Source organism: Haliaeetus albicilla, chromosome 4, assembly GCF_947461875.1.
Source record: "Haliaeetus albicilla chromosome 4, bHalAlb1.1, whole genome shotgun sequence".
Lineage (NCBI taxonomy): Eukaryota > Metazoa > Chordata > Aves > Accipitriformes > Accipitridae > Haliaeetus > Haliaeetus albicilla.
Window position 1 is genome coordinate 49,460,612 of NC_091486.1, and position 27,764 is coordinate 49,488,375.

At 39.3% G+C, this 27,764-nt stretch overlaps 3 protein-coding genes and 1 long non-coding RNA gene across 9 annotated transcripts; 2 read left to right on the plus strand and 2 right to left on the minus strand.

Moving 5' to 3' along the window:
• The first annotated feature begins 210 nt into the window (after positions 1–210).
• Positions 211–17,946, plus strand: LOC138685200 (uncharacterized). 3 transcript variants are annotated; one of them, XR_011324482.1, is made up of 5 exons: positions 211–324; positions 3,426–3,497; positions 14,554–14,671; positions 16,678–16,807; positions 17,756–17,946. It is a non-coding gene; the product is annotated as an uncharacterized lncRNA (long non-coding RNA). The 3 variants fall into 3 exon arrangements; XR_011324480.1 differs by having other exon boundaries at positions 16,678–17,946; XR_011324481.1 differs by lacking the exon at positions 16,678–16,807.
• RBP7 (retinol binding protein 7) lies at positions 3,772–7,507 on the minus strand. The gene is made up of 4 exons (XM_009912847.2): positions 7,356–7,507; positions 4,739–4,917; positions 4,369–4,470; positions 3,772–4,032 (listed from the first exon to the last, which is right to left on the minus strand). Exons 1-4 carry the CDS (start codon positions 7,426–7,428, stop codon positions 3,982–3,984), a joined length of 405 nt encoding a protein of 134 aa, XP_009911149.1. The 5' UTR covers positions 7,429–7,507; the 3' UTR covers positions 3,772–3,981.
• NMNAT1 (nicotinamide nucleotide adenylyltransferase 1) lies at positions 10,345–19,779 on the minus strand. The gene is made up of 5 exons (XM_069782554.1): positions 19,648–19,779; positions 15,813–15,987; positions 15,160–15,343; positions 14,312–14,457; positions 10,345–13,000 (listed from the first exon to the last, which is right to left on the minus strand). Exons 2-5 carry the CDS (start codon positions 15,934–15,936, stop codon positions 12,600–12,602), a joined length of 855 nt encoding a protein of 284 aa, XP_069638655.1. The 5' UTR covers positions 15,937–15,987; positions 19,648–19,779; the 3' UTR covers positions 10,345–12,599.
• LZIC (leucine zipper and CTNNBIP1 domain containing) lies at positions 19,689–27,764 on the plus strand. Of its 4 annotated transcripts, XM_069782555.1 has the most exons (8): positions 19,689–19,804; positions 20,063–20,187; positions 20,689–20,832; positions 21,947–22,082; positions 23,171–23,269; positions 23,948–24,043; positions 25,872–25,953; positions 27,355–27,764. In XM_069782555.1, exons 3-8 carry the CDS (start codon positions 20,732–20,734, stop codon positions 27,411–27,413), a joined length of 573 nt encoding a protein of 190 aa, XP_069638656.1. In that variant the 5' UTR covers positions 19,689–19,804; positions 20,063–20,187; positions 20,689–20,731; the 3' UTR covers positions 27,414–27,764. The 4 variants fall into 4 exon arrangements, with proteins under 4 accessions (XP_069638656.1, XP_069638657.1, XP_009922304.1 ...); XM_069782556.1 differs by lacking the exon at positions 20,063–20,187 and having other exon boundaries at positions 19,694–19,804; XM_009924002.2 differs by lacking the exons at positions 19,689–19,804; positions 20,063–20,187 and adding an exon at positions 20,189–20,314.

The following is a 27,764-nucleotide window of genomic DNA, read 5'->3' on the forward strand; positions in this document are numbered from 1 at the left end:
TGGCAGCGCCGGGAGGCGGGGCGGGGCGCGGCGCGGCGGGGCGGGAGGGGCGGGGCCGGGGCCGGGGCCGGCGGCTCGTCGTGGCGGCGCGGGAGGGGCGGCCCGCGCGCGCCATGGCAACGGGGGCGAGGGCGGCGCTGAGGGGAGGCGGCCGTGAGGCGGCCGTGAGGAGAGGGAGAGAGGGCCGGGGAAGGGGGCCCGGGACCGCGGGGGAGGCGGGCCTGGGGAGCGGGTCGGTGAGGGGTGGGGAGCAGGGCGGGAAGGAGGCAGCTGCCCGCCGGCAGACGCGTCGCCGCTTGGCCGGAGGCGGGAGCAGCCCCGCAGGTATGGACGTCGGGGTGCAAGGTGGGGTTAGGCTACTGAAGTCTTGCCGTTGTAGTGGGTCTGTACAGGCTCCGCTTCTTTGAGGTGTTAGCCCACTTCTCAGTGACGAATACGACGGGCTTTTTGTCTAGCTGTTACCGTCCGTGTAACGCATCGAGGGAAAACGAAGGCGCTAAGCCCCCAGTGAGTACTGGGTCTTAGCCTTTGCTAAGCGTAGTTTGAACCTGAGGTATTTTTTTCCTTTCTGGTGTAAAAACATGAACTTTTCCACACCTAGTTCTTTCATTATACCGCAAAATGGTATTTTTGTGGAAGATACTCATCTTTTCCTCCTCTTTTCCCTCGCCCTCGAAATTAAGTTCGGCTAGAGAACAAAACAGCCAGGGTCTGTCTTGACTTCAAGTGAATTGGATGGTCACTTCCAGCTCTGCTTGTTTGATCAGTTATAATACATGTAGGTGAAAAAGAAAAGGGTTTTGAGAAGTTGCTGTTTTGGAAGAGAACAAAAAATACCGGGAGTTGCATCAGCAGAGTTTTGCCCCAGGATGAACAGTCACTAATAATAATATCTTAACTGACAGCTCTGCGCAGTGCAGCGTAGTTTGACTCACCAAGTCAAAGAATCTCATAAAAGGGGGCAGCAGGATGTTCTTAAGATGGAACCAAACTGGTCTGTATGAACAAAGGGATAGGATTAAGACATATTTCCATAAGCACTGCAAATAATTATAAAGCAATAAAATAGATTAGATTTTTTTTTTCTTTTATGCATGAGCCAGATACAGTATTTGGTCTTGTGTTTAAGTACACATCTTCCTTAACATACTATATTGATTTAGAGGTGTTTGACCAAAACCAATGTTTTTGATGACTTAACCAAGGTGCCCAGAATGGGAAACCAGTTCTTTTGTAAATAATTGAATCATAATACATACTGCCGTTCTTTTTGTAGAACATATGTGTATTGTTACCTTTGATTTTTAGATTGAGCTTCATTTGGTGTTTCTTTTTGGTTTTGTTTTTTCCAGTGGAGTTGGGGCTATAATCCAAAGCACAGGCTTTTACATGATTTCACTTGCTGGTTTGTTCTTATGCTAAACTGTTGGTTTATTCCATATTATATAGTCATTGCACAGAATAGTATGCAAGAAAATTATTAGGAGACTACACACAAATTTATGTCTTAAAAGCTTTTGAGTAAAAATTAGTAACCTCAACAGTACTTCTGATGATGTCAGGGAAGAGTTATGTGCTCTGTTTAGAAGTAGTCTGGATAAGTCTGTCACAAAGACCAACTTTTAGAAACAATAATAGCAAACTACATTCAGTGATATGACTCCTTAAATTTTTATATATAACTTGTATAACTTTTTTTTTTTTAATATCATCATTACAGAAAGTGTTTTAGAGACTGTGAATCCTGGCTGTTCTTTTGGTTTTCCATTGTCTGTTTTGATTGTAGAATCCAGAAGCCAACACATTTCTCTTCACCTATCTATGAAGTACTTCCACATGCAGCTGGCATACCTAAAAATCATTATAATACACATGGCCAGCAGTTGCACTAAAACAACCTCAGAGGCTGGTTGATGAAAAAGTTTCACCATCAAAGCAATAGTGCAAGATAATTGAAGTGGTCTGAAACACCTTTGAATAAAACCCTTCAAGTGCTTCCCTGGGGAGTTTTGTTCTTGTCCTTCAGTTCTATAGTTCAAGTGCGTACCTTCTTGGCAAAGGCTATCTTAATGTCATCTTCCCCCCCCCCCACTTCCAGAATATGTGACTGCTCCCTTCCTTTTTTCACCTTGCATTTCAAGATGTTTAATTTGTATTTTATGAAAGCATGTGAATTGGTTAGCATATAAATGAAATTAGAATAAGCAGTTTTGTCAGTAGTAGCTTCTCTCATCCTCAAGATCTTCAAAGCATCCTCAAGTGAGTTCTGCGTAGCATTACATGGTTTCAAATCAGCAATTTGAAGTAGGAAGGTAGCAATAAGAAAAGCAATATCACTGCTAATAATAACTCTTCTCTATTCCTAACAGTAAGGACTTCCTCATAGCAGCCTTACTAATGAATTATTATACTTATAGTCATGCAGGTTTCTAAGGTTGCATTTTTCCGATTTCTACTTGGAGTCTCTCTTTATACTAACAGAGTTCCTAAGGTCGTCATTGCCTTTCTGTATTGCTTCTCGTGCATATCTTATTGGAGGGCACAGCTTAAAAGCTGTGGGGTTCGAGAGTATCTGCAATATTTAACACTTAAGATACTGCTTTGGAACCTCTTCAATTTGAAGATGCAATACGTTCCAGAGGTGCCATCTAGTGGTGTAGTGAAGTCTGCGTGGCTGTTGCTGTATATTGCTGATCTATGTGACAGAATAGGTCTGCTGCATGAATTTGTTATTTATATTAGAATAACATGGTAACAGGAATTTTATTTTCAAGTAAATGAAAACTACTCAGTTCCAGAAGGAAGGTACTGTCAGGCTCCACAGAATAAACACCTGGCATTTTATTGCTGGTCCCCCAAATTTCCCTAACTGTATAAAGAATACTAGATCTTTTCTTCATATTTTGCAAACCAGCTTAAATTTACATAGGCCTCTAGTAATTAGGGGGGGGAGGGTGTTCAATCTAACAAAAAGCTCTCTGGGCTTCAACAGACTTTGTCTGCCTGTGGGGGTAGCTTCAATAATTCTGAACTGACAAGAAGTATCAGAAAGGTGGTACTAATGTTTTAAAATGTCAGGAATTACTTTAGAATTCTTTTTTTTTTTTCCATAGAAAGTAATTAAGTTACTAAGCTTAAGCTAGATTTAATCAAACTCCTCTCTTTCCACTAGTGAAAAGATCCCTGCAATGTTAGTGTTACCAACAATACACAGCAACTCATTTCACATGTAGCTACCAAGTTGATCTGACCACTTAAATGTGTTTACATGAGGCAGAATAAAACCTACTTCTCTATGCGACATTACACAAGGTCAAAAAGAAAAACATTTAAACTAATTGAACAGGTGTATGCAAAAAAATCTTAACTACAGAAGCATTGTTTTCACTCTGTATATGTGCTTATAGAGTTCAATTATTTTGCAGACTGGAATCTACATGGATTACTCAGACCTGTCTTCATTGTTCTGGGATTTGACCACAGGCTGGTTTCCTCTGGTAAGCTGAACTTTATTTTGAGAACAAAGCAGCTATGGCATAGTATAGGACCTTACACATTTAAGATACAAGCAAGTGGAGTTAACTACTAGTCTGCATCTTAAAGAGAAGCATTTTGAATAATAAATCTGTATCCTTTGTTGTCTGCTTCCTTTGTTGTTATCTTCTCTTCTTCTTTTGATTTAGACTGTTAGCTAACTAGAGACCCAAGCCATAGCACTTATGTTTTGGGTTGTTTTTTTTTCTTCCAAAAACACATTCAGAAGTCAGGTACTTAAGATTGGTTTGGTTTGGGGCATTTATTAGCAAAAATCAGATCTTTAACACTGGCAACAGCAGACTTATTTCCTGAGCCAGAAACATCAGACCATTTAGGTTAATAGGTACAAGAAATCGGTTCTTGTCCATACGGCCGTCACTGGACATGAGGATGCATAGTCTCCTGTATATAGCTGTCTCTCCATGTAGGAACCAGTACACATATTCAGGCTCTCTTGAAGACCTGTTTACATACTTGATTCTCACAACGAAGCTCCTACCAAAAAACAAACAAACAAACAAGAGCATAGATGTATATAGTAATCAAAGGAACTGCTTCTAAAAGTGACCACAGATCCTTTGCCATGACTACTGACCACCACTCTGCTGCCATGCTAATAGGTTATGCTTAACATTCCGAATTTAACTATACAAGACAGTGAAACAATGAAGTTGTTCCAGCTAAACTAAAATCAAAGCAGCATGTGCTCCCTATGTACCATCCATTACAAATACTACAGAGCTAGAAGATGACTTGTGCACACCATGACCACATTATAGATCTTATTTTTGTCATATAGAGACAGAATTAGTAGAAATCTGAAGTAAATACCAGGTGGAGGTCATCTCCTTCAAGCCAGTGAGTCCAGCCTCTGTTCTTCTTCTCACCAGTCTGGACACAGACAAGTTTGTCATTTTCCCAGGTAACTAGGCTCTGTGGAAGAGGAAACAAAAAAGTGTTTCTGTATGTTTTTGTCTCAGTTCTGCAATATACTTGCAGACAATGTCCTTTTTTTCCTGGATAAAAGGGGACCTAAATACTGCTCCTGAGGGAAAGTGAAACTCCTTGTCTGTAACTCAGGCTCCTACCTTTGCATTGCATTACAAACAGTATTCTTGAAACAATTTCAGCTCAAGTAGCTGGATTGATCATGGCATCTTAATTTTGTCACAGCCTCTTGATTTCATGTATTCAGTCTTACCTTGCATTTTCTGTTATCCAGGCCTTTATTATCTTCTTCAAACTCTTCTCCAATTTTGAATTGAAGCGAATAATCTCTGAATGTACTAGTGGTATGGATATAAAACGAATCGCCATCTTGTTTGATCACTTTCTGAGGCTTCAGCATTTTTGCTATCTTGCGTGTTGCAAAGTCAATACCTTGGACAGGAGGCAAAAAGGTCAGAGTTGTATTTATCACCAGCCATTCCGACAGCCAGGACTTACCTTTATTACTACCAGAAGCATTTCTTACATAGATTGACCTTACTGCCATGCAAGGTTTTGTTGTTTGGGTTTGGGGTTTTTTTGTTTAAACCTATATGTTACTCAGATCAAGTCATGTTCTTGTACATTTTACTCTTTGGAAACCAGTTTACTCAATTGTTGCACAATTCCTGTGCAAGATTTCTAGGACTTTGAGTCAAAAGAGTCCTTTTAGGAGTTGGGGAGAGTTGGTTTCCCCCACACAGACACGCCAAGCTTGGTCTCAGACTTACCCCCTGCTTAGCTAGAGGGAGTAGTTAATGCCTATTCTCATCCTTTGTTAGAGGAAAGGCATTATGTGAACTAACAAGAAAACTTTGCACCCTATACCTTAAATAGACTAAAATGAAGGGCACATACTTCATAATTAATTACTCAGGCTTGTTTTCAGGACATGCCGCTTGCTATTAACACTTTTTAAGTGCAACTAGAAAACATCACACTTGTCAAAAGATTTCCTGGTTATCTCTAATGATCAGTCACCTTTAACAGAATCCTGATGTTCTTGGTAACATTGAGCTTAAAGCAGTGCTTCTAGAGCTTTTTCTATTTCTCTAGTGAATGTTTGTTTCTTTAGAGGAACAGGCCATCTATTTGGCAGGCAACTGAATTACACTGCATCCCAATAGCATGCTCAGAGTTACGTTTTCAGGAAGGTGGATGGGTAAAATGGGGGTCTGTGTATTAATTTAGTTATTTTCATCACCTAGATTAAAACTGTCATTTTATAGGACCACTAGAAGTTTCTCACTTTATGCAGGCTGGGGTTGTGATCTTCTTGACAGGGTGTCTTCAGCTACCATGTGTTGAACCATATGGCTCATTATGCAGACTGTGTTTGAAGTGGGACTTCATTACTGTATGCATTACAGAAGTGCCAGAATCTGTCAGTCATGTTTTTACACAGTTACCAATTTATTTTAGCATAGAGGGGTTTGAGTTCAGTACTGGTAACGGCCATACCCATTAAGGCTTAACATGATTATAAGAATATATAAATACAAACTACTTACAAATCTATTCATTAGAGGTAGATAGTAAATTGAAGGAAGGGCTAGGCTTGCAATAGCCGTGTCCTTATCCATAACCGTCTAGTTACTCAGCCGACTGGATATTAGCTTCCTTACTCTACTTAACCTGGCAGAAGAGTTTTTCATTCTAGCTCTACAATAGCTATTTCAGTCCTTGTTTTGTTCAGTATACTGGCAACCAAGCAGGAGTAATTAAAGATAGGTTGTAAATCATCAAAAGGATTCTTTGCCTTTACTTTTACTAAGTTTGCCCAATTACATACAGAAAACAAATTGCATTTTTCACAAGGATTGTAGTTATATTTCATTAAAAAAAGCCCTTTACTTAGCTGGACAATGTTTATTATCAAGGAACTGACAGAATCTCTATTCCATTTGAAGACATTAACACATTAACTGTCTATTACTTAGCATTCAAACTAATTGTCATTATGGAAGCACCCTTTCTTTTTTTTCCAATTGATAACACAGCAGGATTAGAAACAGAGAAGAGTTCTTGAACCATTTTAAAGATACCAACTAGATAATTTAAGTAGGTCACCCAGCTTAGATACAGCCAGAAATTGATTTTATTCTAGTTGTGTATACAGTAACCAACAAGGGACATTACTGGTCATCGGTTTACACAAGTCAAAAAAGCACAACGGGTGGGAAAGGCAGGGAGAAGAGAAGGCTGTACACAAGGTTGCCTGCTGTCACAGTCTGCAATGAACTTTGCACAAGAAAACTAATAAAGTACCAAGAACTTTCTTAGTTTCCCATTAAAGCACCATTAATCTCTCTCTATAAAAGATCTGAGCAAGGTAAGAGGTTAGCTTCAAGCACTCCAGAAAAGGGATGGTTAGAGAGGCTTATCAACAAGTCACAGTAATGAGAGAAGTATTTTGTAAGCTGTTTAAAGATAAATGACACTAAGCTAAACAACTGCCTGGAAGAACCCAAGTGCTTTTTTTTGTTACTTAACATTTAATTAACCTGAGACATAGGTTCTATAAGTTTGTGCTCAAAAGCAAGAGAAATTAAGTGGACAGGGCAAAGTCTTCCCTGTCTCTGATGAAAGCCATAAAAAAATTCTACTTTTAACAGGTATTAGGCTGAGAAATTCCTGAAGGCTGCAATGACACTTGGGTGACAGGCTAAAGTATAGTTAATGCTGTCTGTTTATCAACAAACAAAGATCCTTCCATTGTTTTTCAGAGGAAAAAAAAGCTTCAGCAATATCTAGGTTTTAAAAGAGCTCAGAGTCTTAAAATTCAGGAGGACCCTTATGGGGGAAGGATAGAATCAAGTATTTTCACCTACCTAAGGCCACCATATAACCTTCAAAGTTGTCATTGCTGATAAGGTTCCAGGTTCCACTGAAATCCACAGGCATTGCCAGACTGTGGAAGGAAGATGCAGTCAACCTCTGACCCAAAAGCAAAAATGAAGAAGTAGTTTTCCAACCAGGCCTTATATAAGGAAGTCTGTGGGTGGGATTACATCGCAGAGCCTTTCTGATGGAGGGGAAGGGTACTATTGCTGAGCCAATAGGTGAGAGGGTATTTGTAGATCAGCTTCAGCTGCATTGGAGGGAAAAGTTCACAGTTTCTGAAATCTTTGTGTGGAGCAAATGTTAATAGTCCAAGCGTCACAATGCAAACCAAAAACTGGTTTAAACCCTTTGTGTCCATCTTGTATACCTTAAAGGGAATCATGGACAGATTTTGTCATTACTAAAATTCCCTGCACGTATATTAGATCTGTGGCTTTATGATCTGAAATCTATGTACTTGCTGAAAAAGTGATCTACCCGCTGTAAATACATGCTGTATTTGAACAGACAGGGATTGACTGTTAAACTGTAGGTGTATCAGCAAATTTTTAAAGCCGTACCTATGACACAGTAATAGAGATTAGTATTATATCTTCTTGGTTTATGTCTGGAGTGAATAGTAGGCAGTATCGTTCTCTAGTGGTTATAACAGAAAAGTGAAAGACAAACCTTTTTTGTACATGTTATTCTCTGATGTGACTCTCAACACAGCTCTGCTGTGCCACAGTTTACCTACTTGTGTTCTGATTTCTTTAATGTTGTTAGTTATGTCCTACTTAAATGAACATACATATACAAAATTCTTTATTTTCTCAGATGCCTTACCAGCCAGAAAGTTTGTGTAGTAGTTAGGCATGAGACAGCAGATCCAGAGGCCTGAGCTCTGTTCAGTTCTGCAGCTCTGTGTTTATCAGTTTTCCTAGATGGGAGGGAGGACAAATACCTGTTCTTGCAATCCACTTTCAACTCCTACAAATAGCCAACAAGAGTAACAAATCCAAAAAGTACTCTCGTGTATATAGAAGGTGTAGCTCCCCCCTTTGCTTTTTATTCTTGACACATACAGTAGAGGAGAGGTCATAACAGAAGTTATTCCCACTGATGCTTTATTAGATGTTCCATGTTGTGGCAGAGCATATAGAGAGTAGAGCACAGGATGCAGCAGGTAAGCTTCAGTGTTGGACTTCAGCAAAGAAGTGAAAGAAATCTCTTAAGTGATGATCCTGCAATGTGTTTTGAAAAGTAAATAAAGAATGTCTGACTTTGAAGAGAAAGGATATATTAGGAATTTGGAAGTGAGATTTTATTTCCTTTAAAAGATACATAATTCTCCAATGTCTTGCAGTTCCTCCATCACTGGTTACTTTTTGCAAACTGTATGCCTTATTGTTACAATTTACCAAGTGAGAAATATGAATTTAATAACCCTGAACAACTAGGCACTCTAGAATCGCTAAGTACAGGAGAGCTAGACTAACTTCTTATCTCAGTTTCCTCATTGGTAAAATGGGGAAAACATTCATTCCCAAAGTCACACATATGTTTTGAGCATTAGCTTAATCCCACATTTTAAGTGGTCAGATGGGACAGCAACGAGCACCACAGTGAAGGCTACGTTAAAAGAAAAACCCAAAATGGATGGGCAAGGGAAATCTTAACTGTGTTGCTACCACAGTAAAAAGGGAATTTGGTATTCTGAATCTTGAATGAGGAATCTCACCTATAGCTACTACATCTGCCTATTTACTGACTCAGTTTAGGCTGAATAAAAAGAATATTTTGCACAGAAAATTAAGCTTCCCTGAACTTTAACTACATTTTTGGAGCTGACAGTTTGACCTATATGACTCACAGAATCATGCCAGTAGGAAATTAAGACGTCAAAGCTTGTTTCCTGTTTGCAGCTGGATATTGTTCTCTAACCTATACTAAACTAGGAATGGCACAGCGAAATGCCTATTAATGTTTCCCCTGGACTCAAATAGTAACATTTCACCCATAATTTCTTAGTACGAGGGTATGGTAGTAAAGCACTGTTGCAATACTACGGACTCTTCCAAGTGAAGGGAAGTCAGTACTTGGATAAGTCCTGTTTAAGAGCCTGGATATACATTTTAATTGAAAATGAAGATTATGCAGATTGTCTGGGATGTGGTGCTTCTTTCTGTAAATCAGTACTTCATCTCAAACTAAGACTTATAAAGGCTACTAGGGGTACTATTTCAAGGCTCAGCCAAAGAATTGCCTGTGGAACTTTTTGTAAGAACCGCCAAGTCCCCTGGCCACATCCTATGATGGTTCATTTCTTTCTCCCTTACAAATTCCCGATTTTCTTTTTGTGGAAAGAATTTTTTTCCATTTCTGTCTTAATTGCTGTGCAGCATTGAGCATCTAATACATTCCATTAAGGATGTGGCCTCGTTACATAAGTAGATAAAGTGGATCCTGCTGCTGTTGCAGTATTTATAAAATATTTTGAGTCTGAATTATATGTGCAGTGAAAGGGCCCTATGTTCTTTTAATAGAGCAGAACCAAATGCAGTGATGTAAAAAAAAAAAACAAGCCTCATTTTTGTTTATAGAACATCTGTGAATGCATTATAACTCTCTTATAAAGTTCAGTGAACTGCATTATTCACAAACCTTACATTTTCAAGTATATAGATTCTCTTTTAGGTCTAGTCCACTCTTGAAAGTTATACCTGTCTAACATTTTTGAATATGCCACATCACTGCAATGCTGATATTTATAACTGATTGTAACAGTAGATTGTCAGTGTGCAGTTACTTCTAGTGTTGTAACAGGCAGGTTTCTGGATCCCACTAGTAAAACAAAACATCCATATTCAGCAGTCAGTGTAATTTTTGAACAATGTTCTGTTTTGTATAGACAGAACTGTACAGACATCATTCTACCTACTTAACAATCGTGCTGCCATCAGACATCACATTTGGTTAATAACAGGATGACTAAAATTAGCATATCACGTGCAATTTATTTTATTGAAAGACCCATCACACATAACTACGTTAAAACCCAGTGAAATATAACTGTTTGAAGACCAAAGCTTTATAAAACATCCTACTGAATGTGCAGTTTCTCTAGAATTACACAAAGTACACCAACACACACCAGCATCATTATTTAGAATAAATCTAGACTTAAGTGCAATTTTACTCTGAAAAGTGACCACATAAACAGGGTGCTTTCCCATTAGAAAGATCTGCTCCATTTATTCAGAAGCACACTAGTTGACTTGAGTGCTGAAAATAAATCTTTCTTGCCGTCTATTCTTGTCAGTCATAAAGACAGACAGCGAGCAAAAGAGAAAAGTAGATCTTGTCCTTTCCTATGCACTATCAATAATATAGTTATCTTCAATCAGTTATGGCAGTTTGATTGCTAAGGTGTCACGGGGGCCATAATTTATCCTTCAGTACCTTTATTACTATTGATGATAAACGAACCCAGCCTCATCATCGAAGGACAGTATTAGCTTGCCTGAGCTCTACAGGAAAAAAATGGCAGACTGAGGACATTTGATGCAGGAATCACCAAGAAAAAAACCTAAGAATACTTGATGCTACTTTCTGTCACAGTGCAGTTACAGATGCACTTCTAAGTTGTGACTTGATTTTATTACACTAATCTCCTTGTAGATTCTCTGTAGACAGCCACCTGTACAGACTGGAACTAGTAGAACACAGATGTTCTAGTGTATGGTAATTGCAGAATTTCATGTAGGGGTCCAAGTTTGCATACCCAATGCTAGCTCCACTGCAGGTTACAGGTTTTCCCAATAGTGTCTCGACTCACCTGCTGGGTTTTATATGAGCTTTGCAGGCCCTAGGGCCAACCGTGATGTTCTATGTTTGGCTTCTGGCTTCCAGACTCCACCTAAGCTCCGAGGGAAGCCTAGACCTCTGCCTCAGCTCTTTGAGGATGGCCTGCCCAGGGAAGGAAGATGGCGGGTTGTCACAGTTGTGATCCTGGAACATGTCTGGTTCTAGACTTGCCCAACAGCATCTAGGTTTCCTGCCCTGAGAGTCTCACGTTCTGCTGGATTTGTTGATCTGAAAAACGTGAACAGAGTCATCTTGTGGAGATTGTATGAAAAAGCTGTTGACCCATTAGGTAGCGTCTCAGAAACTTTCACATTTTTAATAAGGCACATCCAAACAAAAATGGGATGATGGTAAATAAAGGGAGGTAGAATTCTATCACCATGACATTCACAGTGCCTTTCTAGTTTATATTCACATAATACAGACAATATACTATTAGATTCAAAACCAGATTTCTAGCAAAGAAAAACATTTCACTTATATACAGTCTTAATATCCTACCATTTCTTCTCAACTCCAGTCACAGAAAACAATTCCGGCTATATACATTTGGCTCAAAAGTAAAAGCTCATTTATTATTTGAAATAAAGGGACAACTGTCTGAGAATCAGTGCAAGACACTATTATTAATTTCTATCCATTAAATCAATGGCTGTAAACCAGTTTCTGAAGTAGGTCTGTCCTTCCATGAGAAACAGTGCTGAGCTTAACATACAGCTCTGGAAACATGAATGGAAAAGTAAAGCACAAGGCATTTCTGGGAGCAAATTGCATGATAGCAGACAAACAGGCTGCATACTTGAAAGGCAGGCAGCTAAAAGCATGGTGTATCTAGCACCACTTCAGCCAGGAGTAAATTTTTCCCTTCCAGGATAGAGCTAAATTATTTCTTTGAGGTGCACCCCATGTTGGCAATTTTTTAAAAAATTAGTTACATAGATTTCCTATCACTAAGTGGTACATTTTGAAATTAAGTTGCTTTGTCTGTTAAGACACCTTAGGTTATTAAAAATATCTGTGTTAATATTTTATAAATAGCATTCAGCAGTCTGAGTTAAAACTAATTAGAACATTTTCATTTGTTTTGTTTGTTAATTTGTAATTCTCATATGCAAGTGTGAATTCTTACACTTAGTTCACTGCACTGTGACAAAATGTTTAAACGTGAAAATCTTACTGTTTGATTTAAAAAAGATTGTGTAGGTCCAATTATTGAGTGCACCAAACCTCAACAGCAACTACAGATGTACTAAAGCGACAGAATTAGCCCACTAGTTACTTAAAACAAACAAACAAACAAAAAACCAACCCCTAAAAATCATATTTTCCCATACTGAACTGTAGCTTTATTAACAGCAGAAAGTAAGTTAGTTGTATAGTGCCTGTTAGTTCTTGGAATCACTTGCATGTTTCTGTAAGGGAGCCAAGACAACCCCAGCATTCCTGTCTTCACTCTCTGGACTATACAGATTATTTTTTTCTATGTATGCTTGAACTACATCAGGCACTAGGTAACGAATGCTCTGGCCCCTCCGCAGTGCTCTCCTAATCTTGGTGGAGGAAATGTCATTTGTGATCCATTCTTCCACAAGGTGAATGTTATTCTTATGTCTCCACAAAATATCAGATTCATAGATTAATTTCTGAACGCTGTTTCCAGCCCTACTGATGCATACAAGGCCATGATTTTCCACAATTTCAGTGATGTCCTCCAACTTCCATAGATTGGGGATCCCAAAAGATTCCAGCATGTCACTTCCACAAAGCAGTTTAACCTGTGGGACACCTTAAAAAGAAAAATAAGTGAGAAACAGGGCTTGGTTTAGGCCACCAGATTTTATCTAACTTGATGGGGCCATTTAATTTCTAGGCTACCTCTCTTTATCTTTGGTTAAGATGAGACAATGGAATGACATAAAAAAAGATTCAGAGTATATACTTTATAATTAGTAGCTTCAATACAGGATTTTTCTGAAAAAAGGTTATGGGAGTCCCTTCATTCAAAAGGACTGGAAAATAAACTCTAATATGCTCATTTAGCCTTGGGATGAATCAATCACTGTGAGGATCAAAGTAAAAGAAAATATAGAGAAAATTCCAGAATAGCTAAGTATGAAGGGATACTGTAATGCTGTTAAAACTTCATCTGACATTCCATAGAGTTACAGAAGAGTAGCTAGCTTTTACGGGACAGGGGGCAGAAGGGACTATGTAAAAGGAAAGAAAATATGACCAAAGAAAACCCCATGGACTGTGTGACTTGTCTTCAGGGGACTCTCTTCCACACTATATTTTACAGGGAATCTCGAGAAGCATGCAGATAGAAACCACCTTAAAGAAATGGAAGCAAAATTGAGAGTGCTACAGATTTGCAGATTCCAGTAATGTCACAGGGTGGTAGGAATGTACTAAAACATCTGTCAACACAATATGAAAAAAGCCTGCCTGATGCTGTTGGTCTTTTCTTTGAATACAGTTACTTTAAACAGAAGAATTCGGAAAGATTCAAGGGAAGAAGTCAGGCAAAAGTCAAGATTTGCAAATATAAAGGATTAAGCTGGTCATTATACAGGGCTGTTCAAATTCTATATGAACACATATAATTGTACCTTTTAGGCTAAATAACTAAAATTTAGATCTAAAAGCAATAGCAAAATAAATGCTATCTAAAATTACAAAGCCAAGCTACATCTGTTGTATGAAGTTTTAAATTACAATTTAAAATGATCCTGTATGCAGATATATTTTGAATTTCAGGACTTAATCCTGTCCTTTCTTTCTTTCTTCAGCAACTTACAATATGATCCAAAATTCTCAGTTGTAACTACAGTTTAGCAAAGTTCTGTAGGTAAAATGGATAGCTCAGACCTTTTTCAGTTCAAATTTCTATTATCTTGAGTATTTTTCATGTCCTATATATTTTACCCTTATAGTCCTCTTGTTACGAAGCCTACTGCTTTACACTGTGGGATCTAAGGGAATAAACTTATTCAGTGAAATCAGAACCAAGAACTAGCACAGAAAAATGTTACTCATCAACAGAATTCCTTTGAAATAGCAAGTATTGTTAAGCATTTAATTGGCAAACAGACTTAACTTTTTATATCTGGACTCTGATTTTTCTTTTTAATGGGGTCATGCCTATTTGGTTCCTGTTTCCTCTTCCGTCCTGGCTTTGTTAAAGGTATAGCATTCTGCAGAGTATTAGTGGGATCAGGAGATAAGAGCTTTTGATGATGGTACCTGTAAAACAGATGTATTTTAGGTATTTTAAAGATGTAGGAGAATATAGGGAAGAGTATGGCCTACTAAATAATCTATCACCACTTCCTCCTGCAGTACTTTCACAGACAATCCATCCAAGAACTGATCTGCTGGAACAGGAACTTGTGAGAGGTGGGTCATAAGACATCATAAGACAGTCAAAGTGCAAAGATTTCAAAGCAACAACTACAAGGTTGGTTTGTCTCTTTTTTATAAAAATTTGTTTTAAAAAGAAGAACCTCAGTGAGGCTGCAGTGACTAAAAGAATAAAAACCATAAAACTTAAAAGATACTCCTTCAGGCAATTCTCATGCCAGCCTTTAAATACACAAATGGGCAGCATAGCACAATCAGAATCTAATGAGGGAAGCTTGTGTAGCATGTGTCTACCCTACTCTAGTCTCTTGTCCTTCCTCATGAATTCTTTTTCAGCACAAAAATTGAATAAAACCTAAGAAACAATATATCTTAAAAATTGTTCGCAGGCTCATTTTTTGTACATTTAGGACTAATGGTGCAATCTTTCATTTACAATGCTCGTATAAATAGTACTTCTGAATTCACTGAGTCTATTCGTATGATTTGGGGTTAGTCTGCTATTATTCTAACTTGTTAGAGCTAACACCATTCCTTATCCTACTATAGGTTCTTGAGACTTTTTAGGATTTGGCTGAAGAATACCTTAAAACTTTTAGTGTTTCCAACCACTCACTCTGGCTGCTTTCCCAATCATCAACTTCCACCCAATCTGAGTTTTTTGTAGCTAGCTTTGCCATAGTTACTCGGTGGTTCGCACTGATCAGACCTTTCTTCTTATATGCATCACCTACTGGTGAAATTATTCCTTTGATTACTTTGTATTTTCCTGTGGAAAAAAACACATCACACAATAACATGAAAAGTGGTTGAGCAGATGTTACTTCCACTGTATTGTATTTAAACTATTACATAACCATTATTCACTGCAATCTCTAAGAACACCAATGCCAGCTCTGATAGCCAGCTGAGTGGAAAAGTACTGTACACCTCTGCCATGTGCAAGGCAGCACAATTAAAGATTTAGTAAGATGTATTAGAAAGATAAAACTATTAAACTCATGCTTTAAGTCATTAAAATTAGTAATAAGCAACACATATATAAGACTGTTATCTCATGTATTTGGCCTACATGACTTTGTATGATACATGCACGCATACTAGCATCAATATAGAATTAGTATTTCCAAAAATATCTGTCACTGTCAAACAGGCATTCATATACACAAAGTATTCACCTTAACATTTAAGGTTCTAGTTATCAGAGCTGTTCTGAATGATATAGATTACTGTCCTACCTGTTTCATGAAGGTGGTCTTTAGCCAGCTCAAATAGCCTTAGATGCATGTTGGTAATGGGATTGAAGGACCCACAGGCCAGCAGTACTACTTCAGTCTTCTTGTCAGGATCTTCCATAGCCATTCCTCACAGCTACAGAGTCAAGTGGAGAGTGTTGGTGCTAGTTACCAGGCACTACAAGAAGAGACCAGATTAAAAGATAGTTATTCCTACTTACTTGTGCTGCCAATAAGCAGAACATTTCAAGATCAAATTGAACACTGTATTTTCCTTCCATCAACATTTGGCCTGTGATTGTTCATTGTTGCGAAATTCCATGTGGGGACGGACGACAGGACACCGATATGATGATCAAAGTCACCAGTTTATTGAGCATACCTGATCATTCTTATACAATTCTCTAAGTTCCTTAAAAGCTTTGATTGGTTGCTGCATGCAAGCATATAGTGTCTACACACACAAGCATAAAATATGATTGGTTATATCGACACTGTACATGCGTATGAACATAAGATATAATTGGTTATACTAACTCTGTACATGCGCATAAACATAGGACATAATTGGTTATATCAACTAAAACATGCGAAACTTGTCTCAGTCTAATTGGTCAAGATAAACTGCTGAATTGAGGTTCTTTGTGCCAAGTTCCCTTTATCGTGGAATGCGCACCTGTGTTCTTCTAATTGGCATCTTTCTTTTTTTGTCTTCTTGTTTATTCTGTTCAAGGCCTTCTAAAGGCGTCTGGAATGCTCTTGTGACCGTTAGCTAAATATGTGTCCGCAGTTCATGTGATACTGCATTACCCAGTTTTTAAGAGATTAAAACCACTGCCTCTAGTTCTTTCTGGTTATCCCTGGATAGAGGTACAGTGCAAGGAGCTGAGACAAGAGTGGCATTATGTTGCAGAAAGGAGGATAATTCTTCCATGGGCCTTCAGAAATCAAGGATGTAGAGAAAAGTGAGTGTGCTAGGAAGAAGATATATGTGATAAGTGAACTCAAATTTGCCTTGCCTATGTATTATCAATGCAGCTGCGATTCCCTCCTATATGCGAGTTAACATCTTTAAAAATGAAATCACTGAGAACAGGCTGCTTGCCTAAAGAGAGGACAGGGTACTGCCCACTCTGAAGAAAAGCAGCTCATGCAGAAAAACTTCATAAAGAAAGATTGTTTGTCCTGATGGCAGGACAAACTTTATTAGAACCTTGCAAGTTTTTTAAGATGCCAATGCCAATCAACTGCCAAGAGATGCACCTGCAGGGAACTTACTTATAAGTAACTTCCTTACTTCTAGTGCTTACGGGGCAAATAGAACATCCTATGACAGTTCCCAGTGCTGCTACTCTAAGTTGCAGTGAGTCTTTTCAGCAAAATCTATAGAACTAACATTATATTGTATTAAATTCTGGAGGGGGGGGGGGGTTAACATTTCTTCATTCGGGATTTATTTACATTTTACTTTCTCTTGGTATGTGGGAAGAAAGTGCTATGGACTGAACATGAAAACAACCAATCTACTTTGTGTTGCAGAAAGTAAGTGGTAGATGTACCAGTGGAACAGATGATAGAAAAAGAGTGAATTAAAAAAAGTTTAGTAAAAGCTGCAATTAAATGCCAGATTTTTTTTCCTTTTTTAAAATACAACAGCACTGTTGCAATTTCGAACTTCAGTTTCAGAAAGCTGCTTAAGAATTGGTGAAAATAAGGAAATTCCACTACTTATCTTTTTCCTTTCTCCTCACACTACATGGATTTTTGCTTCTCAGTGTTCTTTTCTTTCACGAGAATATTCTGGCTTGCCAAGATGGTTTCCCCTAGCCTGGCCCTGAACAAATGAAAACCGGAATATGTTATGGGCCATTCTCATGCTGTTGCTGTTTGTGGGATGTCCGAGACATCTGTGTTGAGCACTGAATAGTCTGCCATTGTTTCTACAGCAACATCACTGGCTGAAGAATCCCACAAGGTCACCCTCACATTCTGTCTCCCTTACAAAGAAGCTGAGTGATGTTCGCAGCCACCACAGTGGTGAGATATCATCACAGCTAAATCTTGTAACAGCTACTATGTACTGACATCAAATAGCCCTTGAATAAAAGGAAGCCTTGCAAGGCGTCACATTTTGCAAGTGTTAGTACTTCTCTGTGCTTTCAAGAGTTTCACAAACTTTTAAAATATTCTTTATTACTGCAGAGTAGTTCAGCATTTGAAGGGTTTGGTGTTACTTGGAATGCAGTCTTCACAGGGGCATCAGCTGGAAGAGTTACTATGGGAACAGGCAAGGAAAGGAGTTAGGCTTGCCTTTGTAATGCATAAAGCCCTACTTTCTAAAGAAAGAGACTCATGCTGCAAATTTGAAAAGGCTTGATTTTCTCCTTTAAAAAGAAAAAAAAGCAAGGGCAAAAATAATAGAAAATTGTAAGATTAAAATATATAGTGCCTTTTCTGGAGTTGGTCAAATGTCCTTTTTGATGCTGCTAGCTCATTTTACAGTCTTCAGAAACAGGCAACTATTGCGTCATAAACTCACCTTGTAGCGCTTCATATCTGCATAGAAATTGAGAATATAAATATAATTTAATAGTTTGAACATACCCTCAGTCTCCTAATTTGCATTGACATCCTCTGCCTAGCACTGTTTTCACAGAAAACAGCTGCACGGCTGGCGTGGAGAGCGAAGGACTTGACAAAGTGGTATCATCCCATGATTACCTTGATCCTTATAACCAACACAGCACCATCAGAGCTGGGATCTGCTTTGTGTGAAATGGCCTTCATATAGCGCTAACTTCTGGGAGAAAGCTATGCAATTTGCGCATCCCAGGAGAGAAATAGAAGACTAGGTTCCAGCGATGATTGAAGCCCAGCCCCTGCCTGAGCTGTATATGGAACTATGCCTATTCTTATTGTATAATAACATAAGTAGTCTTGATGAATTACGTATAATTTGGCACTGCTTGACACAGTTCTAATTATTGCAGTTTGACCACAAGATCCAAACTAGCAGACCGGCTCCTGCTGTACAGAGATGGGAGGGAGAGACCTGTATGCAGGTAAGCCTTTAGTTTCACAAAACTGAGAAGAGTCTTAAAATAATTAATGCTACCTTATGCCAAATACTAAATGAACTATTAGTAAAACCTCTCTACAGAGACTTATGAAGGGGAAGGAAAGTAAAATGGCCTTCAGTCAGATTTTCCGTCAGTGTAGGACATGCTGGATCACTTTGCCTTCTGCTTCAGAAGGAAAATTGAGGTGCCCTGTGACGTAGTCCTTTACACATATGCTTATATATAATCTCATCATGCTTATACATAACCTTACCGATATTCAGTGTGTCCTAACTGCAGTCCTGCTAGCGCTTAGCTGGATTGGACACCTATTTGCACTAAAAAACATCAAAGTGTGCCTGCAGGAGGTTTTGGGATGGTTCTGAAAACCAACCTGTTCACTGCCGTGGATAAGCAGGTAATTGTGAGTATGCTTTGGTCAGTCTCATTTGCATTTCAGAGGTAAACATTTATTAAACCTGCTTACATATCTGTCGGATATCAACGCCATCAAATACGAAATTTACGGTCTGTAAGCTGTTGCTGGAAGCTCTCGCACGCTAAGCGCTCCGCTTTTCCCTCCGTTTCCGCAACCGCCTCCCCACAGCTCCGCGCCGCCAGAGGCCCGCACGCAGCTACGGCCCCCGAACGTACGGGGCGCAGGATCAGGCCCCAGCCCAGCCAGTCGCCAGTCTGCCCCGCCGCCGCCGCCCCCACCAGCGGTCCCCGCCGCCGCCCCGAGCCGGCCGCGCCGCCCCTCCGCCGCCGCCCGCGCTTACCGCCCGGGGCCGCGCCGCCAGCTCCGCGCTGAGGGGCCGCACTGGGCGGCGCGGCGGCGGCGCGCTCTCATTGGCCCGGACGCGCCGGAAGCGGCGCCGGTCGGAGGCGGCCCGCTCCTCCGTCGGTTGGCGTGGCGCCCGCCGCGGCCTGCCTCAGGTGAGATGGCGGCGGCGACGGGCCCGGGCGGCGGATAGGGGCGGCGTGCGGGGCCGAGGCGGGCGGGGAGGGCGGTCGCGGCCTCCTTGCCCTGCGTGCGGCTCTGCCTTGCAGGAGCGGGCCTGGCGCGGGGTCGCCTCCGCGAACCGCGGGCGCGAAGGAGGAAGGGCCGGGCTGCAGCCTGGCCTCGGAGACAGGCGGGCAGGCAGGACTCGGGTGGCGCCTAAGTGCCTTCTTCTCGGTTCTCCTTCCCCCCAGGCCTCCTGTTCGCTGCCCTCTCTCGCACCTTTCCGGCGGGGAGGATCGCGTTTGTTTGCCTGGCTGCCGGAGCCCTTGGCGTTACTGCAGACCCGCGAACTTGCTGGTCCGGGGCTGGTGAGCCGGTGCGTCACCCGGGAGATCCCACTGATCGCTGCCGTCAGCTACCTGTCTGCTCCTGTTTGATGCCCGAAGAAGCACGGGTTTCCTCTAGAGTCCACTAGTTTTCCACAGCGAACGATCCTATCTAAGGTGTTTGCGTGCTTCAGACACCTGCATCCGGGTTGTTGTCTCTTAAATAGTTTCCCAAGGGGCCGTTGAAGAGTAGAATCTGTTGTTACATCTAGCGGGGCCTCAGTATTTCAGTAATTGTTCCTTGGTTTGAAACGTGTTTCTTTTTCTGTGCCGTGGCTGTTTGAGTTATTAACTTGGTGAGCTGCCTTTTGCTACAAAGACAACGATCCCGTAGACCCAGCCTAACATTTCTGTATTTCCACTGCAAGCATCTCCTAAGTGTTTTGATTAGACACTTCCTCAAGATACTGCATAATTTTCTTGATACTTGGAGCATTTTAAAATAAGTTTTAAGTTGTTGATACACAACAATAAAATGTTCTTTCTCTTAGGAGTGTCATGTAACAGCTTAAAGTTTTCATGTGAAAACAGAAAATGGCTTCAAGAGGAACAATAGAGACCAGTAAACTAAAACAAAACTTGGAAGAGCAGTTGGATAGATTAATGCAGCAGCTTCAAGATCTGGAGGAATGCAGGTAGTAAAAATAGATGCTTTCCTCTTATATGGTAATATTTTTCTGAAGTGGTTGGCAGAAGAAATTGGTACCTTTCAAAAACCTTGTGGGTTGTTTTGTTTTATTTTGTGTTTTGCTGTGGCTTTATATTCTTTAAATTAAGTAGGAAGGTTGTGTTAGGTAGTAAAACTTATTTCAAAAAAACAACTTTATTAACATCGTTCTATTTCTTGAGGAAAATGCGGGCAAAAATACTCATTACTGTTTTCTTTGAAATTTTGTATTTCAGTGTGACTTTTTAACTTCTAATAGCTGTTCACAGAATTCACAGTTTTCATATGGGCTTTTTTAATGGCAGTTAGCAAATAGGGTTTTTTGTCTGTTTTGTCTTATAATTACGGATGTTGGGGTTTGGTTTGTTGTTTTGGGGTTTTTTTTTAGTTCGTCTAACATTTTCATGTGATCTGTTTTATGTGATTTTGTGTTAGGTTTTTTTGTGGGCTAATAAAATTTGAGATAGATTGAATTACCAAGGAGAAGGTTTGGGTTTTTTTCTGTGTCAGTACTTGCACTTAAACGTGCCGTGTGGTTTTAGATGCTTTCTCTGACTATAATTCTAACTTGTCCAAGCAGTACATATTTTTTTCAAGAACATTTGTAACTGCTGGGGGTTGTTAGTGCTGTTCTTTGAACTGGACGAGGTTTAGACAGCAGGATCAGTTATTCCTGAATGACTTGTTTGGTTTTGGGTGAGGAGATAGGCTTCTCAGATCATTTCATTCACCGTAGCTTTGAGCAAGACAATCTCACTGCGTATTTTTGTTGAGATCCAAAATACGCTTTTAAATACTGCACCAAGTGCTGAGTATCTTGTAGTTGTCAGGTCCTTTTTAATACGAGTGACTTCACACAAACATCATAACTGCATAGGTGGCTAGGACCTATGATGACTACATATGTATTAACCAAAATAACAGCTAGGAGGGCTAGAGCAGAATAATCTGAAGTGATGTGAATGTTTTCATTGCTGTCTGAGGAAACATATTTCATGATATTCCCTGATGTCCTTTTTTCCATGTTACATCTCAGGTTTAATCCTATGAATTAATGATGTGTCTTGCTGGATCTTCTTTAGAGACGAGCTGGACGCAGATGAGTATGAAGAGACCAAAAAAGAAACTCTAGAACAGCTGAGTGAGATCAATGACTCCCTCAAGAAGATTATGTCTGGAGATATGACTCTGGTGGACGAGCTCAGCGGGATGCAACTGGTAAGGATGATGTGTTACTAAAAATAGTTCATGTTCTGCCTGGACTCAGTGAAACAGAAAATAGATACAAGTGGTTCATTATAATTTTCAGACAGGCATATGTGAAAGCTAGATCTAGGTATCTAATGTTTTTATTATTTAATACATGTGTACATATAAAACCTTGATTAGGTCTCTTCATTTTAAAAGGAAAAAAAAATGTTGAAGAATTATAACCATAACACTATAGGAAGAAAACTGTGGGAAACTGCAGGGACTAAATATATCAGATCCTTAATAGTAGAAAATAACATAAAATAATACAAATTAATATTAAAGAGACAATCCAGGACAATAAATATCAAGAGAAATAAAGTTCATGCCTGTTTGTTAGAAAGCATAAAGACAGCATTTCCTGTGCTCTTATTGCTCATTTGTTTCAAATTCAGACCTGTCCAAATGAAAAGGCTGGAGGAGTAACTGTGTAACTTTTAAGTTCTTTTAGTGAATGAATCTTATTTTATTCTGACTTCCAAACTTCTGATCTATTTTCTCTCTTTTGAAATGTTTATTTAGAGCATGATTTGTTCCTTTTGAGCCATATGATCTAGGGTTTTGTTTCCAGAGAGATCATGATTTGTCCAAACATAACTGTGGTGAGATTTAATCATAATAGTTTTGATACTCTGTAGAGGATTTTGAATAACAGTAGGAGATTTACCTCATCGTTTACATTCTTACCCTTAGAAGAGCTGTAATCGTCAGTGTGGGCATTGAAACTGATAAAGGTAGCATAGCACATCCACTTGTGATGTGCTAATATTAGGAAGATGTTGGAAATTATTAGAAATGAAGACCTGGACTGTAATGAAAAGTTTCAGAGCTCTTTCTCAGTGTAGTTGCACTAATGAGTGGATTTTTCAAGCCCTGCATAAAGGTCATGTATTTTTTTCATCTCAATTCCATGGTTATGCAAAAAAAAAGAAAAGCTCTCTGTATCAAATGATGCAGAGGATACTAATGATGCTTTCCAGCCTTCATTAATCTTGTCATACAGCTATAGCTTGTGACTGCTATTAGTTCTGGTCATTCTTGCTCTTTCCTTGTAGGCAATACAAGCAGCCATCAGCCAAGCATTTAAAACTCCGGAAGTAATTAGAATGTTTGCAAAGAAACAACCACGGCAATTGAGGACAAGGTTGGCAGAGGTGAAGGTTTCTGTTTTACTGTAAAAACTGTTTATTTGTGCTAGACTGATTTAAATATGTAATGATTGCAAGGAGAGCACCAAGTGTGTTAGAAAACTTGGTGGCAGCATCATAAAGAGATAGAGAAGTTCTCTCTTAGAATTTGTTCAGATTTAAGTATTTATTGAGGTAACGGGAATAATGTGTATTTCTTGAATTATCTTCTGTCTTGCTCTTCAAGACAAAAATGTGATTAACAAATAGTGAACTGAGTATAACTGCAAATAGAAAATCTGAAGAGTATGAGTCTGTAATTCTACTGACGGGCTGGAGAGTGCACTAGATGTTTCGGAGATCTGGACTGAACTTGAGATCCAGATAAAGTGAAATTAAATGTGATTCCTGTGTGTATCAGTGGTATAGGAATCCATAATTTCAAATGAATAGCAGTCTTTGATTAAAAGAGATTCAAGTTTGGAGAAATCAAGAATGCTAAGGTTAGGCGCAAAGAGTATTTGCAGAATGTTCAGAAAAATTTCACAGCCATCGTTTAAATAATGGGTAGCTCTGTCCCTTACTTCTGTGGGTACCATGCTTTCTGATGATATTTTTAGGCTGTTGCATTTCTCATTCTGTTGTATTGAGTGAAACTAATGGGAAGCTTATATGTTTTGACTTCTTTTCCCCCCTGGCATACAGATGGACCGAGACTTAATGGTTGGGAAGTTGGGACGAGACCTATACACACAGCAGAAAGTGGAAATCCTGACTGCCCTCAGAAAGCTTGGTGAGAAGGTAAGGTGTAAGTATGATAGTTAGGTGAATAGAGATTTCTATCTGTATATTAAAGAGGAATTTGAAATCATTAAAATAAGAAATTACAGCTTTTGTTTATGAGCAAATGATAAAATGCGGCTCGCTTTTGTAGTATATAAGTGTCCTTCCATTTTAATGCTAAGCTTTCTGAAGCACTCACTACTGAACATATATCGAGTAGTATTGTACATTTATATAAGGCTGTTTCTACTTTAAAATGCTTTCTTTGGTGGGTCATATGAATGAATTGCATATAAGCTGGTACAAGTTGATGATATTTATAAAAGCTACAAAACAAGTCTTTTACTGGCTAACTGCCACCTATCCACCTGGCAGGAACTATCCAAGACTTTTGACATACATTGAGCTTTACTTATTTTGTATTGGTGATAATACCTGCCTCTTGGTGTAAGATAAATAAATTGGAGAGATGAGTGAGAAACTGATTGTTTCCCCAATGAGCCCATCAGTAGCAGAACAATCCCTGGGTTTAACCACTAGAGGGAGAAGGAGAAGTTGTTACTTCTTTTTGTTGCTAGTACATGAAGAAAATGGGTTGCTGTGTATCTCTGTACTTAAACTTTCTTAAGAAATGAGGGAATATAATGGAAAATATCAAGTGCAGTACTTAAAAGGAGCTGCATTCCAAATAGATGATAGTAGCAAATGCTTTCCCTCAGAATATTTTTATTGCTTGACTGTCAGAGAAGAAAATGTTTTGGAAATAGGTTAAAAGGCTAGTTAAGACTGTGAACTGAATGATGAAGATATCTAATCCTCCTGGCATGAGTTCCTTGGATCACTTCAGACAAGCCACTTCATCACACTTCGACATAACCTCTTTATCTTTTAAAATGATCAGTAACCTACTTCACAGAGGACTTGCTAGGCTAGTAGTTTCACATCTGTTGTGAATGTGAAAAATGATGGTAAATATTACATGTTTGTCTGCACAATAGTGCAAAATGCTAAGTAGTTAGCTGCTTGCTTACAAAGCACCACAAAGGCACATAACATACTTTTTCCTGCATTCCAACATCATTCTGAATGCCTGTACGTGATTTTTGTATTTTTAATAAACAAACTGATGCAAACACTGTGGACAGTTTGACACACTTATGCTTTGTTTTAATAAGGATATATATCTGCGGTTACTTAAATGAGTGAGTTTTAACTTAGAATATCTGAACCTTCCAAATGTAGGTTACTACTTCATTACTGTAAATATTTTATGGGCATCTGTCACTAGGCATCAGAGCACATACATAAAAGCAAAATATACATGTGCAAATGTCACTTGAAAGGAAGAGAACCATTTCTAGGTCATTGACTCTTAACATGGTCAAAGCTGGTAGTGACTTCATATTCTCAGTTTTCTCAGTAGATGATATGAAGCGAGCTTAGATCTTGGCTCATTACTCTGTTGACCACGTAACAAAAAAATAATGGAATTCCCTTGCATAGTTTTGGTACAGAGGTACAGTGTGACGTTTTCATGAAAAATTACCACTGGAGGTCAGCTTGAAGCTTAGTGGTGCATGCAGAGGCATGTATGGTGTTCCATATGCTGTCCTTCATGGGCTGACAGGCGCCATTGAGAAAAAATTCAGTGGTAGGGGGAGTAGCTTGCATTTTTACTTTGGCTTTTAGTATGTTAGATAACACTGCCACTTAAAAACTGCAAACTGACAAGTGCTGTAATCTGTCATAGTTCATGTATATGCCCATGTAGATGGTGGGAATTACAATGGTGGGAATATGCACAGTTAAGCTACCAAATTCACAGCTGTGGCCTTTTTTAATTTAGCTCACTCCAGATGATGAGATGTTCTTGTCGGCAAATGCTGGTGCAGCCCTGAGCCAGTTTGAGAGAGTCTCCACTGACCTTGGTAAGTTTTCGTTCTCATGACTTCCAATTTCTTTGCCTCACTGAACACAGATTAATAGAAACACCTGTGATTCCCCTATGAAAGAGAAAATACAAACAAAAGATTCGTGCCATTACATTTTGATGTACATTTTTCTGTTTTATTAACAATGAAACTCTGATATGCTATCCATGAGGAAAAAATAACACAGCAAATAAATCCAGTGCCAAATGTCCATAAAATGCCAAATGTTGCCTGTAATGCTGAAGGCTTGAATGGTCTGTCTCCAGCAGAGATACCACCCTTACAGTTAAATACAGATCTTTCTTGCATTAATGACTCTCTTCAGGAGAGCTTTTTCTTCTACTTGATGCAGAGAATTTGGCAATTATTGGCACATTGTCAAAATACAGCTTTAAAGAACTCTTCTTGCCATGATTGTCATAACTAATCATATTGACAAGACCAAAAGTTCAGTTATAATATGCATTAAATAAGCACAGCAGTTCATTCTAGCATTACAGTTAGAATTGTGATGAAAGAACTATGAATGGCAGGAACATGCAGACTAGGTCAGGGTACAAATAAACTGTCTCTGTGACCTACCTTTCAGTACTCCTCTTCCTGAGAGTGTAAGCAAGGTGAGAACCCTTTTGTTCAAAAGGGTACTTCGTTAGAAGCAATCTGTGCTTGTGGTGGCTTGACCTTGGCTGGCCACCAGGTGCCCACCAAGCCGCTCTCTCATTCCCCCTCCTCGGCAGGACAGGAGGAGAAAATAAAATTAAAAACTCGTGGGTTGAGATAAAGGCAGTTTAATAAAGAAAAGCAAAGGCTGTGCACAGAAGCAAGTGAAAACAAAAAGATTTATCCTCTACTTCCCATCAGCAGGCAATGTCCAGCCACTTTCTGGGAAGCAGGGCCATAGTATGTGTAGCAGTTCCTTCAGAAGACAAATGCCTTAATAACAAATCCCCCTCCTCTTCCTTTCACCTAGCTTTTATTGCTGAGCATGGTGTCATATGGCATGGACTATCCATCTGGGCAGTTCGGGTCAGCTGTCCTGGCTATGTCCCATCCCAATCTTTTTGCTCAGCATTAGCCATAACATCGGTGTGTTACCAACACCATGCTAGCTACAGATACAAAGCACAGCACTGCGAGAGCTGCTATGGGGAAAGGTAACTCCATCCCAGCCAGACCCAATACAACATGGCTGGTTTCAGACCTGTCAAGCCAGTAAGTCTCCTTTTTTTTTTTTTTTTTTTTAATCTTATTTTATTTATTTTTAAATTAGCTCAAGTGTTCTAGTTTTCAAAATGTAGGTTTGATTTCTTTTGATCTCAAATGTTTTGCTTGATTTAAATTGTATATAAGGAAATTCACAATTTCTACTAATACTGAAAATGTTTTTTCCTCTCATAGGATCAGGAGACAAAGTTTTTGCTCTAGCAAGTTTTGAAGTAGAAAAGGCAAAACAATGAAGAGGTGCGTGAGGCTTGTGTCTCTCCAGTTATCAGCAGCATTGGACTTCTGTCACATTGCATTTGTTTTTTCTATTTTTAACATATTGAAAAAAAGAGAAGCAAAACAAAAACAAAAAAACCCAAACCCTAAACCTCTTGGGTTCTTAACCAGAAGATACGAAGTAAACAGCCTTAAGTGCACTTTGGAACCTTGGTGTCTGTACCCCTTAGTAATATAAGCTCTGAGGCTGAAAACTAAGTGGTACTCTAAGAACAAAAGCATGGTATGACTGTCTTTGGAAAGAATCAGCTATTCTGAACTTCTCCGAATGTGTCTTTCTCTAACTATTAAAACGTAATCTTTTTGCA